General features: G+C 59.4%; 1 protein-coding gene across 1 annotated transcript in view; it reads left to right on the top strand.

Moving 5' to 3' along the window:
* The window catches only part of SND1 (staphylococcal nuclease and tudor domain containing 1), a 63,724-nt gene extending 49,009 nt beyond the window's left edge, over positions 1-14,715 (top strand). The window contains 7 exon segments of the mRNA XM_032687718.1: positions 880-980; positions 5,884-5,994; positions 7,566-7,638; positions 8,353-8,449; positions 8,452-8,493; positions 13,341-13,473; positions 14,601-14,715. Coding sequence (XP_032543609.1) covers positions 880-980; positions 5,884-5,994; positions 7,566-7,638; positions 8,353-8,449; positions 8,452-8,493; positions 13,341-13,473; positions 14,601-14,715 — 672 coding nt within the window.
* Positions 14,716-15,818: the final 1,103 nt, after the last annotated feature.

Genomic DNA, 15,818 nt, shown 5'->3' with positions numbered 1-15,818 from the left:
TCGGATGTGGGATGTGATGCTGGGAGCTGCTGAGGGGGTGATGACCAGGAGGTGCTGGAGGTGATGCCTGGACAAGGGAAGGTTCTAGGGACACCTTCCAGTGCCTAAAGGGGCTCCAGGAGAGCTGGAGAGGGACTTGGACAAGGGATGGAGGGACAGGACACAGGGAATGGCTTCCCACTGCCAGATGGCAGGGATAGATGGGATATTGGGAAGGAATTGCTGGGTGGGAGGGTGGGGAGGGGCTGGCCCAGGTTTCCCAGAGAAGCTGTGGCTGCCCCTGGATCCCTGGAATTGTCCAAGGCCAGGTTGGACGGGGCTTGGAGCAACCTGGGCTGGTGGAAGGTGTCCCTGCCCATGGCAGGGGTGGCACTGGGTGGACTTTACCTTTCCATGATTCCCACTCAAACCATTCCATGATCCCTGCACTCCCAGCTCATCCCAAGCCCCAGCTCAGCAGGATCTACCCCCCAGAGAGGTCCCCAGGACCTGCTGTTCCTCCTGTCCCTGTCTGGGGACACTGGAGTGATGGCAGCGCTTGTCCTGAGCCCTCCCCGGGGACACTGGGCAGTGCCAGTGCCTGTGCCAGGATCCCAGGAAGTGCTTGTCCTCCCTGCAGGTTCAATGTCCCTGGAAGCTCCATCAGTCCCAGCAGCCACCAGCAAACAGCTCCATTCCCTGGGCACAGGGAGGTGGAGAGGCTGGCTGGCTGATTCCAGGGAATTTGGGCACAGGGAGGATGAGGGGCTGGCTGGCTGATTCCAGGGAATTTGAACACAGGGAGGATGAGGGGCTGGTTGATTGATTCGTTGATTCCAGGGGGTTTGGGCAGAGGGGGGAAGGGGTGATCCAACCTCCCTGACGTGCCCCTGGTTCCAGGTGAACGTGTCCGTGGATTACATCCGCCCTGCCAGCAGTGCCACCGAGACCGTGCCCGCCTTCTCGGAGCGCACCTGTGCCACCGTGTCCATCGGCGGAATGTGAGTGCAGCCCTGGCATTCCCACCCTACATTCCCACCCCGCATTCCCACCCTACATTCCCACCCCGCATTCCCACCCTACATTCCCACCCCGCATTCCCACCCCACATTCCCACCCCTCATTCCCACCCCACATTCCCACCCCTCATTCCCACCCCACATTCCCACCCCTCATTCCCACCCCGCATTCCCACCCTGCATTCCCACCCCGCATTCCCGCCGGGCACTCCTTGGACAGTGGGGTCAGAGGTGCCCGTGGGGATGGAGGGTGACTCGTCCCTGCCCTGCTCCCCACCTGGCTGGGGACAAGCACCCCCCGCCTGCATCCCAGCATCAGGATTCTGTGGGATACGGTGGGATGCTGCTGCCTGGCACCCCCCAGACCTGCCCTCCCCTGACTCCAGCGGTTTTGGGGGTGCTGGGATGAGGGACCATTCCAGGGGTGGCTTTGGAGGAACCATCTCTGCTGTGTATCCTGGGATGTCTGGGCTTCCCAAGGGACATCACCTCCCTGATTTCCCTCCTCTGTGAGAAGGTTCAGGAGTGTGGGGTGTTCAGGACTGTGGGGTGTTCAGGAATGTGGGGTGTTCAGGAATGTGGGGTGTTCAGGACTGTGGGGTGTTCAGGAATGTGGGGTGTTCAGGACTGTGGGGTGTTCAGGACTGTGGGGTGTTCAGGAATGTGGGGTGTTCAGGAATGTGGGGTGTTCTGAAGCAGCCCTCCCTTGTCCATAAGTTTTGGTTTTCGCCCCCTCAGGACATGGGGTGCCAGCTGCCTCTGGCACATCCCTATGGAGCAACTGTGGCTCCAACCCATCCCTATGGAGCAGCCATTGCTCCAGCACATCCCTATGGAGCAACTGTGGCTCCAGCCCATCCCTATGGAGCAACTGTGGCTCCAGCCCATCCCTATGGAGCAACTGTAGCTCCAGCCCATCCCTATGGAGCAACTGTGGCTCCAACCCATCCCTATGGAGCAACTGTGGCTCCAGCCCATCCCTATGGAGCAACTGTGGCTCCAGCCCATCCCTATGGAGCAACTGTAGCTCCAGCCCATCCCTATGGAGCAACTGTGGCTCCAGCCCATCCCTATGGAGCAACTGTAGCTCCAGCCCATCCCTATGGAGCAACTGTAGCTCCAGCCCATCCCTATGGAGCAGCCATGGCTCCAGCCCATCCCTCTGGAGCGGCCGTGGCTCCTCTGGCAGCGGCTCCGGGAGCTGCGTAGGGAGGATTTGTCATAGGCCCTTGGCTTGCTTTCCTGCTTTTTTTTCCCGGTAGCAGCTATTTTGGAAAGCGCCCAAAGCGCTGCAGCGCTGCCTTTTCCTTCCTTATTCCAGGGGCTGCGAGAGCTGCAATTCCCTTCCCTTAATCCAGGGCCTGGAAAAGCTGCACCTTCCTTGGTCCAAGGGCTGGGAGAGCTACAATTCCCTTCCCTTAACCCAAAACCTGGGAGAGATGTGTTTTCCTCCCCCTGATCCAAAGGCTGGGAGAGCCGGCCCTGGCCCTCCCAGCAGCTGTGGTGCTGCATCCTGGGATGCTCCCGGCAGTGCCTGTGCCATTCCCGGTGTCTGGGGCTGCATCCCGGGATGCCGGGGGTGGAACAGAGCGGGGTCTGTGTCCCCAGGCCCGTGCCAGGCTGGGATGGAGCAGGGAATAAAGCCTGGCTTGTCCGCCTGGAGTGTCCGCCCGGCATCTGGGCTGGGCTGAGCCTGCTTGGAATTCCGGGCACGGCAGTGGCACTGGGGTGGGAGCCAGGGCAGGAGCTGCAGCCCCCGCTCCAGCTCCAGGCTCCAGGAACTGGGGGGGCTGGAGCACAAACCTGCCTTCTCCTGCCCTATCCCTGCCTGGATCCTCGTCCATATCCCTGCCTGGATCCTCGTCCATATCCCTGCCTGGATCCTTGTCCATATCCCTGCCCGCATCCCTGCCTGGATCCCTGCCCAGATTTCTGTCTGTATCCCTGCCCATTTCCCTGTCTGTATCCCTGCCTGTATCCCTTCTGGATCCCTGCCTGAATTCTTCCCTGGATCCCTGCCCATATTCCTGCCTTCATCCCTGCCTGGATCCCTGTCTGGATCCCTGCCTGTGTTCCTGCCTAGTTCCCTATCCATATCCCTGCCTGTATCCCTACCTGCATCCCTACCTGTATTCCTGCTGTATCCCTGCTCATATTCCTGCCTGGATCCCTGACTGTATTCCTGCTGGATCCCTGTATCCCTCCATCCCACTTCTCCTTTCCATCTCCTCGATGTTTCCGGCCTGATCCCTGTCCTGGGAATGCTCCCTCCGGCTCTCCCATCCCTGCCCATCCCGCTGTGCTGGGTCAGTGCTTCCCAAACTCCCGGCCCTGCATTCCTGGGGCTCTGGTGAGGGCAGGATTGGGCTCAGAGCCGGGATGTCGGGACAGGGAAATGGTTCCACGGCCAACGGGGCCAGGGCAGGAGGGAGCAGCTGCTGGGACAGCATCCCCAGAATTCCACAGCATTCCACAGCATCCCCAGAATTCCACAGCATTCCACAGCATCCTGCAGCATCCCACAGAATCCTGCAGCTTCCCACAGCTCTGTGTTGAAGCTGCTGCGATGCAAATCCCACAAATCCTTGGAAGAAAAAGCTCCTAAAAATAATGAACCCCAAATTCCAGGAATGCCCTGCACTCTAATTCCTGGTATAATTCCAGGCAGGATCAGGCAGATTCCTTCCCTGGGGTAGCAGGGCCGGATGCTGCAGTTTGGGGTTGATTTGGCCCAACCAGTGAATTTTGGGAGGGGAGTGGGTTTGGCACTGCAGATCCTGATCCCAATCCATGCTGGGCACTGGCAGAGGCTGCAGTGTGGGAATTCCAACACCCCTCTGAAACTTCCTGTGAGATTTTGGGTGGAAAAACTGGGAAATGAGTTCTGGGAGAAGCTTCAAAATTGCCGTGTTTTGCTTTGATTGGAATCTTTTGGCCTAAGGAGATTTTTCCCACCATATTCCCGTTCTTTGATCTGGGATTGATGGGGGATCCACCTTCCCTCTGCCCAATGGCTCTGGCTCTGCTTCCAGAGCTTTGAGGTGGGAATGGGGGGATGCATCCCACTCCCTGGGCCCAGATGAGGGGCAGGGAGCAGGGCTGGAGGGGGGGGATATGGAATTCACAGGCTGGAATTCCTTCTTTAAGCCGTTATCCCGGTTTCCCTCTTCCTCACCCTCCTTCCAGCAGTGGGAAGGGGTCTGGTTCCATCCCAGTGCTCCCAGAACACCTCCCAGGGTACCGGGATAAGTCTCTGTGGGAATTCTGAGCCTGAAAAGCTCTAAGCCTGGGAAGAATTCAGGGTTTTCCCAGGATTTCCAGCTTGGGGAGGGTGTTTTGGTACTTGGAAGCAGCAGAATTCTGTGTGTTGGAATGCTGGGAATGCTGGGACATCTCCAGAGCATCCAGGCTCTCCAGTGGCCCAGGGAGGGGGACAGGGGGACACTTCCCTGTCTCCTTTCCAGGATGCAGCTGGGATAGGGAGTGGGATGTGGTTGGGATGGGGAGTGGGATACAGCTGGAATGGGGGTGGGATACAGCTGGAATGGGGGTGGGATACAGCTGGAATGGGGAGTGGGAATACAGCTGAAATGGGGGTGGGATACAGCTGGAATGGGGGGTGGGATATAGCTGGAATGAGGAGTGGGAATACAGCTGGAATGGGGAGTGGGATACAGCTGGAATGGGGAGTGGGAATACAGCTGGAATGGGGAGTGAGAATACAGCTGGAATGGGAAGTGGGAATACAGCTGGAATGGGGGTGGGATACAGTTGGAATGGGGAGTGTCAGGGGCCCCTGGGCCACCAGGGCCACCAGCCCTTCCCCCCCAGCCTCCCGCTCATTCCCGGAGCAGCCGGAGGTGCCCGTTCCCCGTGCTCGGCATTCCCGGCGCTGCCGCAGCTGCTCCCGCCGCAGCCGTTCCCTGGCTCACCAATCCCGAATTTTTTGATTCCTCCCCCTGCTCTGAGACCTATTTTTGGCTCCCGGTGATGGATTTGCCCTTCCCCCTCTGCCCGGGGTTCGGGAATGGAAGTGCACGAACATATCCACGGTTTTTGGGATACGGAGGGAATTAGCGGGCGGGGAATTGGGGAATTAGGGATGCGCCCGGCAAAGGAGGATTTATGGATCTGCTGAAGGCAGTGGAGTGGGATGGAGCCCCCCCAGCCTCACACGTGGCCCCCCCTCAGCCCCCCATACTGGTGGCCCCCCCACTCCTGGAAAAAAACTGCTGGATTGGGAAATCGAGGAGGAGTTCCCATGGCCTGGGGTGTCACCCCACGGTGTTTGGGGTGATGGGGGGGCTTTAGGGGGGTTTGGGGGTTTTGGGGTGTGTTGGGGGGAGTTGGCAATGGTGGTGCCCCCTCCCCCAGCTGGTGCTCACCCCCCTCTTCCTTAAAAAAACCATGGGATTAGGGAATCAAGGAGGACCATGGCCTGGGGACGCTGAGCCTGCTGGGTTTTGGGGTGGGGGGTTTTGGAGTGCAGGCTTTGGGGTGGAGGGGTTTGGGTGGTGTCAGGGTTCTGAAGCAGGGCAAAGGTTTTGGGGTGGCATCGGGTTTTTTGGGTGGGCAGGTTTGGGGTGGCATCAGGGTTTTGGGGTGCTCCTGGGAGACCCCCCACCGTGTCGGGGACCCCCCAGGGCCCTCCCGTTGGGCCCAGTTCCTGGGACACGTCTCTCCAGGCCCCTTCCTGGGACACGTCTCTCCAGGCCCCTTCCCTTGGCGGCGCTGTGGAATGATTTGGGTTGGGATGGGGTGAGGTGGGATGGGTTGGGATGGGATGGGGCGGGATGGGATGGGGGGAGTCTCCAGAGGCAGGGTGGGGTCTGGGGTTGTCAGTGCCCCCCAGAGCGGTGCTGACCCCCACCCTGTGCCCCCACAGCAACATCGCCGAGGCACTGGTGAGCAAAGGCCTGGCCACGGTGCTGCGGTACCGGCAGGACGACGACCAGCGCTCGGCCCACTACGACGAGCTGCTGGCGGCCGAGGCGCGGTGAGTGGGGCACAGCTGCTCCCTGTCCCCCCCGCGTGTCCCCCCATCCCCTCCCGGCCTGTCCCCGTCTGTCTGTCTGTCCCCAGCCCTTCCTGGCCCAGGTGTTCCAGGTGTTCCAGGTGTTCCAGGTGTTCCCAGCTCCCTGTGGAGTGATCCCACCGCTCAGCCTCCCCTGTGTCCCGGTGCCCCCCCATCCCCTCCCAGCCATGTCCCTGTCCTGTCTGTCCCCAGCCCTTCCTGGCCCAGGTGTTCCAGGTGTTCCAGGTGTTCCCAGCTCCCTGTGGAGTGATCCCACTGCTCAGCCCCCCCCGTGTCCCGGTGCCCCCCCCGTCTCCGCAGGGATCCCTGTTCCCAACCCTCGCCGCTCCACAGGGACGATCCCGGTGCTGGGAGCCCCCCAGATCCGCCCGTGTCCCCGTGTCCCTGTCCCTCAGCCCGTCCTCCTGGATGGCACACAGGAATGCCAATGGATGCCCTTCCCTCTCCGGCTCGGCTGGATCCGGCGGCTCCGGAGGTGGCACCGGCACAGCCGAGCCCGGCGGGATGTGGGATCTCAGCTCCTCTTTGGCAGCAGATCCCGGCACGATGCCGAGAGCCGGGAAGAGCAGCTTGGAGGGGGCTGAGGCGCGTTCCCGGGCGAGGCTCTCGCTTCTGAGGGAAAGGGCGGATCAATCCGGATAAACGGGCTCTCCCGCTCCCGTTCCCCCGGCTCCGTGTCCGCGGGGTGGGCGGCCGGCAGATTGCTCGGAGGCTCATTCCTGGGATGTGCCTTTTGGGAGGCCTGGCAGGAAATCAGCATCTCGGAGCGCTGCGGTGTGGGCGAGATCCCAGTCAGGCACTGGGATACCCGGGCTGGGATGTGGCACGTGGAGCCTGGAGCAGCACTCTGGGTGCTGGGGGGCACATCCTGGATGTGCCCACCATGGAGGTGCTGGATGTTCCCACTCACTCCCAGTGAGTGACAGAGGTGGCTTGTCCATGCTGGAATCCCTGACACGTCCCGACTCCGTGGTTATGCTGGTACTGGGCAGAAGAGCCGGCGGCTCCAGGGCGATGCCAGGGATGGAGGGAATGGGAGATTTAGGATGAGATCTGCAAGGCCCAGATCTCCCAGTGGAGTGGGGCTCGGAGCAGTTGGGATGATCCATTCGACATTCCTGCTCTTCAGCAGAGCCCGGAGTCACATCCCAGACTGCGCTGCCTGTGCCTGTGCCGTGGGCTCCTCCAGCCTCCCGGCACAATCCGGCCTTTCCCAGCCTCCCATGCCAAACCCTGTGGCAGGAGATCCAGGTCTGGCATCAGATCCAGGACTGGCAACAAGTCCAGGTCTGGCATCAGGTCCAGGCCCAGCACCAGCTCCACCATCCCACTGGGTTTTCCAATCCCTTCAGTGCCCTCCAGGTATTCCCTCATTCAGCCTCCTCATTGCCTCTGTGTTATCCTGGGAAGACCTTATTCCCGTGACTGGGATTATCCAGCTGCAGTGTCCGGGCTGTCCCGGTGGGCACAGGGATGACTCCGGCTCTTCCCGCCGCAGCAGGTGCTGACTCCTGGTGCTCCCTGTTTTCCAGGGCTATCAAGAACGGGAAGGGGCTGCACAGCAAGAAGGAGGTGCCGATTCACCGGGTGGCCGACATCTCCGGGGTAAGGAGGGGCAGGAATTCTGCTGGCACCACTCTGCCAGGGGAGCTGGGATAAAATGGGAGAAAACCCCACCCAGAACCTTTGATTTTGGGAACTGCTGGGGTTTTTTCCCCCTTTCTTCCTTGGATAATAAACTGGGAGTTGCCCCATGGAGCTTCGTGGCCTGGGAACCAGGTGACTGGAGCCAACACCGGAGTGCTGGTGGGGATCAGGGATCCCCCAGCTCTGCTGAGGGGATATGGGGACCCTGACAGCCCCCAGCAGCCCTGAGAGCTCATTATGTTTTCCTTAATGAATATTAATAAGGAATTATACGGAACCATTTGCTGCTGGGATGTTGTGGGGAGATCCTGGGAAAGGGGAGTCCCGGGATGCTCCGTTAGGGATGGTACAGGATCCAACCTGCCCGTGCCAGGCAGCCACTCCCATGGGGATTTTTTGGGGCATGTCCTGGGGTGCACAGCTCATCCCAAACTGGGAAAACTCGGATCCGTGCCCACACCCTGCATCCGGCTGGCACAGGGGGCTGAGGAGCCCCCGCTGCTCCCACCCTGCAGGACACGGCGATGCCGGAGGGTCCCCACGCTCCGAGGAGTCCCCACATTCCCAGGCTGAGCCCCTTTTCCCTCCCTGTGGGATGCAGCGATGCCGGAGGGTCCCCACACTCCGAGGGCGTCCCCACATTCCCAGGCTGAGCCCCTTTCCCCCCCGCAGGACACGCAGAAGGCGAAGCAGTTCCTGCCGTTCCTGCAGCGCGCCGGCCGCTCCGAGGCCGTGGTGGAATACGTTGTCAGCGGCTCCCGCCTGAAGCTCTCCTGCCCAAGGAGACCTGTCTCATCACATTCCTGCTCGCAGGTGGGCCCCCGGGAACACCGGGAACACCGGGATCCGCAGGACACCCCCGGTTATAGCAACGGAGCTGCCCACGGGCTGCACTGGGACAGGGGGAGTCGAGCTTGGAGTTGGGAAGGATGTTCTCCCAAAAAACTCAGGAGCAGGTGGGGAACCCCAAACCAGGGAGCAGTTGGGAAACCCCAAATCTGGGAGCAGGTGGGAAACTCCAGGATGGGAGTGGGAATGGGGATGCGGATGAGACCATGAGGAGGAGGATGATGAGGAGGATGAGGATGATGATAGGGATTGGGATAAGGATGGGGATGAGGACAAGGATGGGATGAAGATGGAATAAGAATGAGGATGAGGACAAGGATGAGGATGAAGATGAGGATCAGAATGAGAACAGGGATGAGGATGGGGATGAGGATTGAGACTGAGGATGGAATGAGAATGGGGATGAGGATAAGCATCCCCAAATCCCAGGCAATTTCCATGTGCTGCCTCCTCAGCAGGCGGAGGGTGGCCGGGATGGGGGTTGCCGGTGTGAGCTCCTTGATCCTCCAGATCACCTGGCTGGGGGGTGGGGGGCGGCTCATCCCTGGCTCCCGTTTCCATGGCAATAACCGGGTTTGCCGGATGACCCTGAGCAGGGATCGTTCACAACTCGGTATGAAAAATTCAGTCCGGTGCTTAAAGGGATCGGATCCGGGATCAAACACTGGGAGAGGCAGAGCAGGTGATCCCACTGAGGGAATGCTGATCCGGGGCCGCAGGGATGGAAATGGGGAGTCCTTTGTCCATCCCTTCGCCCCAGACCTGGGGACTGTGTCCGTCCCTGTTCCCCTCGGATAACTGGGATGGGGTTTGGGAAGGGGGAGGCTCCATGCCTGCTCCCGGGGATGCTCCCCAGTCCAACCAGTGACCTGGGATGACCAGGAATGATGCTCCCAGTCAGAAAGTAATTTGGGGTGACCGGGGATGGTGCACACAGGATCCCCCCCTTCACCCCCCAGCCCCTACCATCCCAGAGCCTTTCCGTTGCATCCAGCCTGTGCTCCGGATGTCAGCAGATCCTGGACGTGGCCAGCCCAACCAGGGACCCACAGTCCCAACCTCCCCCCCAGGGCCCAAACACTGGGAGCAATGAGGACAATTCCATCCTGGATCCAGCTGGAGCATGAACATTCCCAGCCCTATCCCAAGCTGACTCCTGCCATGTGGAGCGTGTTCCTAAACCTGTCCCTTCTCCGTGTGCTCTGCCTATAAATATCCTGGAGTCTGATTTTATCCATTGTCAAAGCCAGTGGGAAATGCTGGGAAACGCAGCTCCCCCCTTCCCGGCCACGGAGACATGGGAATTGTCAGGAGTGATGAACCTCCCACGTGCTTGGGAGGAGGAACTGGGATCGGCTGAAATCTTTCTGGATTCAAGAGGTTGGCTCCACTCTGGAATCCCAGTGCCCACCACGGTGCCCACGGGATTCCATAGGAATTGGGATGGGGGTGGTAACCTCTATGGAGTCCCGGTGCCCACAGGATCCATAGGGATTGGGATGGGGGGCTGGCACCTCTCTGGTGTCCAGTGCCCACAGGATCCATAGGGAATGGGATTGGGGGCTGGCCACCTCTCTGGAGTCCCAGTGCCCACAGGATACATAGGAATGGATGGGGGCCTGGCACCTCTCCAGTGCTGCAGTCCCCGCTCCGTGATCCTGCTCCTTGGGGGGTCGTTATTCCATGAGATTCCCTGCTCCACAGGGGTCCCTGTTCTGTGGTTCTCCTCTTTGGATCTCCATGATCCTGCTCTATGGAGATCCCTGCTTCCCCCTGCTCTGTTCCACGGGGATTAATCCCCCAAATAATTCCATCCATAAAACCCAACTGGCAGCGACAGCATCCAGCGGCCACGGATCCAGCAGGACCTTCGGCTTTTGTTTTCCCCTGGTTTTGATTGGTTCTCTCACCGGTTGCCATTCCCAAACCCTCCTCTGCCAAGCCAGGAATAGGATAAATATCCGCCTTTTATCAACGCCTGCCTTTTTTATGGATATCAAATGCAAATGAGCACCAGAAAGAGAAGCCAAGTCCCTTAAAATGTGACTCCAGGGATGCTCCCGAGGGAGCTCATCCCGGCTTTCCAGCTAAAATAGATCCGTCGGAGCACTATAAATATGTGCAAATAGAGGCGCTGCTTTAATCCCAAATTTCTCTCTCCTGGCAAAACTCTGGAGCCTGACGCCTTCCCGGGGCGGGGGCTGGGAGCGGCAGAATTCCCGAGGGATGAGGGGGAATGTTGGGGTGCGGGGCCACGTGGCTCCAGGGTGTCCCAAAATTCCCCAAGGAGGCACTGGAGCTGTGGAATTGTGAGGTGGGGATGGGAATCCAGAGTTTTTCCATGTGGGCATTCCCTCCATGGGGCTGGTCCAGTGCTGTGTCCACGGCCCCACTCCCTCAGTTCCCGGGTGTTCCCTCCCTCCTGCTTCACCCCCATTGCTCCCAAAATCCATAAATCCTCTGGGAGATCGATCCCTGGCATTCCACCCCAGCACAGCCAGTCCTCGCTTGGAGCCATCCCGTATCCCCGCACTTTTCCAGGCACAGCAAACTGGGAGAAGCTGTTTAAATCCCAGGAATTTGGGCTGGAAGGTTCCTGCCTCCCAGGAGATCTTCCCTAGGGAGATTTATTTTCTGTATTCACCACTGCTGGCCAGGGAGGCCCAACCCCTCCCAACATCCCAGGGCAGGATCCTGCAGGCTGTCGTGGGATACCTGGGAATGCTGTGGGATGCCCCTGGGTGCTGCGGGATGCTGCAGGATATCCCAGGGATACTGTGGGATGCCCTGGGATGCTGCAGGATATCCCAGGGATACTGTGGGATACCCTGGGATGCTGCAGGATATCCCAGGGATACTGTGGGATGCCCTGGGATGCCACAGGATACCCCAGGACGTGCAGGATCTGTGGGGACACCCAGGGTCGCTCTGCAATGTCCGTGGGATGCTGTGGGATGCCCTGGGATGCTGTGAATTCCTGCCCCCATCCCTCCATCCCTCCCAGGATGGTTCCAGGGTCGGAGCAGCCCCAGAGCTGCCCCTTCCATCTCCCCAGCTCCGGCTCGGCAGGACTGTGCTGGAATTCTGTGGGAAGCCCAGGGGAGCGCGGTGGCTGCAGCACTTCCAGCCGCATCCCTCATTAATCCGTCACGGCTTCCCGGGAAGAGCAGCGGAGCCGCGGGGTCGGGATTAGTTGCTATTTTAAAGTGCTGGAGAACTTTTCCGGGTGCCAAACGTCCCTTCCCCTCTCCCTACAGCATTCCCTGGGGGATGAGCACGTTCAGCCCATCCTTTTGAGCTTTGCCTTTTCCAGAATCTTCCTTGGGTGGGTTTGGGAAGCGCCAGGGCCGGGAGAGGATCCGAAGTGGGATCCCAGCATGGAGGAGCTGGCGCTGGAAAACGCTGCTCTCAGCTCGTTGTGGTTTAAGGATTCCGGTGCTTCCTCAGCTCTGTCCTTATTATTTTGAGGGAAAAAATTCAGTGTGGTGCATGAACCCTCAGCAGCTCCCAATCCCTCCAAGGAGGAGGAGGAGAAGGAGGAAGGGCGGCTCCGGCTCCTCATTCCCACATGATGCTCCTTGTCGGAGATACATGGGATCAGTGCTGGGATGGGAATCAGTGCTGGGTTGGGATCAGTGCTGGGTGGGATCAGTTGCTGGGGTTGGGATCAGTGGGGCAGGGACAGGGCTGGAAGCTGCCTGGGAAGCTCCTGCTGGATTTCCTGGAATGTTTGGCTTCCCCTTGGAGGCAGCATAGCCTGGGAATGGGGACGGAGATGGGATGGGGACAGGATGGGTGTACAACAGGGATAGGGCTGAGGGTGGGTGTGCAGTAGGGATGGGAATGGACAGGGATGGAGATAAACAGGATAGGATGAGGATGGGTGTGCAGTAGGATGGGAATGGGACAGGGATGGGATACAACAGATAGGGATGAGGATGTGTTGCAGTAGGATGGAATGGGACAGGATGGAGATACAACATGGATGGTGTGATGGAGGGGACAGGGACAGGATGGGACCAGATGGGGAGATACAAAGGACAGGGATGAGGATGTGATAGGATGGGGTCAGGGATACAACAGGGCCAGGGATGAGGAAGGGATGGTCCCTGACACGGGGACATCGTGGCTCCAGGTGTCCCGGATGCTCCGGGAAACAGATCCATGTCCTTGTGCCTCCTGGGGGGATGGTGACACTGCTGTGGCCCTGGGATGGTGACACCTTTCACTGCCTTCCGAAGGATCACGACTCCGGCATGGAGCTGTAATTCCCAGTACTTCATTATTATGCAAATTATGTAAATATAATTAATAATGCAGGACTTCCCTGTTTTCCAGGGCAGGGGGGTATCCCAGGTATCCTGAGGGCAGTGGAACCTGATTCAGGGAGGAGGTTGCGAAATGGGGGGATCTGGATATGTCCCCATGTCCCGTCCCTGTTGGTCCCCACATCCCCATCCCTGCTGGTCCCCACATCCCCATCCCTGCTGGTCCCCACATCCCCATCCCTGCTGGTCACCACCATCCCCATCCCTGCTGTCCCCACATCCCCATCCCTGCTGGTCCCCACATCCCCATCCCTACTGGTCCCCACATCCCCATCCCTGCTGGTCCCCGCATCCCCACCCCCACTGATCCTGAGCTATCCCATCCCCTCCCATGGCTGTGCCACCACTGGACCCTCCCGGAGCTTCCCACATCCCCCCTGACTCCTGATGCCCATTCCTGCCCAGCCCACTTCCCTGGAGCCGTTCCCAGCGGGGGCAGGGGGGTGACCCGCGGCCTCACCCTCCTTCCTCTTCCTCCCCCAGGCATCGAGTGCCCGCGGGGTGCCCGGAACCTGCCGGGGCTGGCACAGGAGGGGGAGCCCTTCAGCGAGGAGGCCACGCTGTTCACCAAGGAGCTCGTGCTGCAGCGGGAGGTACGGGGGGACCGACGGGATCGGTGGGATCGGTGGGATCGTGGATTGGTGGGATTGGTGGGATTGGGGGCATCGGCATCGGGGCATCCGGGGGCAGGGGCAGCACTGAGAGGTCCCAGAGGTACCGAGAGATCCTGGGAATACTGAGAGTGTCCTGTGGAATGTGGAGAGATCCAGGGTGATCCTGAGAGATCCCAGGTGATTCTGAGAGATCCCAGGTAGTTCTGAGAGATCCTGGGTGATTCCAAGAGATCCCAGGTGATTCTGAGATATCCCGGGTGATCCTGGGAGATCCTGGGTGATCCTGAGAGATCCTGGGTGTCACCAACCGATCCCAGGGGACACTGGGAGATCCCAGGCAATACTGAGAGTGTCCCAGGTGATACTGAGAGATCCCAGGTGATTCCGAGGGATACTGGGTGATTCCAAGAGATCCCAGATGCCCTGGGCAGATGGAGGAGGGATGTAGGATGGATGAAAGGTGGGGGAAGGAGCGATGCAGGAGGGATGCAGGATGTGTGCAGGAGGGATGCAGAAGGGATGTGTACAGAGGGGATGCAGAGGGATGCAGGATGTGTACAGGATGTGTACAGGATGGATGCAGCAGGGATGCAGGATGTGTGCAGGATGGATGCAAGATGTGTATAGGATGGATGCAGGAGGGATGCAGCAGGGATGCAGGATGTGTACAGGAGGGATGCAGGATGTGTGAAGGAGGGATGCAGGAGGGATGCAGGAGGGATGCATCAGGGATGCAGGATGTGTACAGGGTGGATGCAGGAGGGATGCAGGATGGATGCAGGATGTGTACAGAGGGGATGCAGGAGGGATGCAAGATGTGTGCAGGATGGATGCATCAGGGATGCAGGATGTGTACAGGATGGATACAGGAGGGATGTGTACAGAGGGGATGCAGGATACAGGAGGGATGCAGGATGTGTGCAGGATGGATGCAAGAGGGATGCAGGATGTGTACAGGGTGGATGCATCGGGGATGCAGGATGTGTGCAGAATGGATCCCCCTGTTTGAGTCTGTTCTCATTAATGTCTCTGGATGTTAAAATTCCCTGGAACTCCTGTGATTTCCCTGATTGAAGCTCCGGAGCTCTGGGCCCATTCGGGGTAATTACACCGTGATTCATAATTCCAGGGCGGATCCCGGATCCCCCGGCCCATCACGGCCCCCCATGGAGCCCAGGCTTGGCACTGGTGTGCCCAGAGGGACGCTGGCACTGGTGCAGATGTGGGTGTGGGTCCAGCTGTGACCTGTGATACAGATGTGGATGTGCCTGCAGACACAGATGTGGATGTGCCTGCAGACACAGATGTGGCACTGCTGCAGATGTGGCCACAGCTGCAGTCCTGGGCACGGATGCAGATGTGGGCAGGGACACAGATGTGGCTGGGGATGCAGCTGTGTGTGAGGATCCAGATGTGGCCATGGGTGTGACTGTGGGCACTGATCCAGATGTGAGCAGAGCTGCAGATGTGGTTGCAGATCCAGATGCAGGTGTGGACACGGATCCAGGTGTGGCCCCAGATGCAGATGTGGTGGTGGGTGCACAGATCCAGATGTTGCCAGGGATGCAGGCACTGCCACTGATGCAGATGTGCTGGACACAGATCCAGGGGTTACCACAGATCCAGATGTGGCCATGGATGCAGCTGTGGCAGCAGCTGCAGGCCAGTGGTGCCTGTGGGGGTCTGGAGTGAAGCCCACCCGGGGCACTGCAGGTGTGGGGACACAGGGACATGGGAACGTGGGAACACAGGGGCATGGGAATGCAGGGACACAGGGATATGGGAACATGGGAACACGGGGATATGGAAACATGGGGACACAGGGATATGGGAACGTGGGAACATGGGGATATGGGAACATGGAGACACAGGGATATGGGAACGTGGGAACACAGGGACATGGGAATGCAGGGACACGGGAATGCAGGGACACAGGGATATGGGAACATAGGAACACAGGGATATGGGAACATGGGAACACAGGGACATGGGGATGCAGGGACACAGGGATATGGGAACATGGGAACACGGGGATATGGGAACATAGGAACACAGGGACGTGGGAACACGGGGACACAGGGATAGGGATATGGGAACATGGGAACACAGGGACATGGGAACATGGGAACACAGGGATATGGGAACATAGGAACACAGGGATATGGGAACATGGGAACACAGGGATATGGGCTCACAGGGACATGGGAATGCAGGGACACAGGAATACAGGGCTATGGAAACACGGGGATGTGGGGACATGGAGATGCACGGACATGGGAACGTGGGGAAACAGGGATATGGGAACATCATGGGGAAACAGGGATATGGGAACATGGGGAAATGGACA

The sequence above is a fragment of the Chiroxiphia lanceolata genome, chromosome 5, assembly GCF_009829145.1.
Source record: "Chiroxiphia lanceolata isolate bChiLan1 chromosome 5, bChiLan1.pri, whole genome shotgun sequence".
In the NCBI taxonomy this organism is placed as follows: domain Eukaryota; kingdom Metazoa; phylum Chordata; class Aves; order Passeriformes; family Pipridae; genus Chiroxiphia; species Chiroxiphia lanceolata.
The sequence above is the reverse complement of the archived record's forward strand: the minus strand, read 5'-3'. Positions and strand labels throughout refer to the sequence as shown.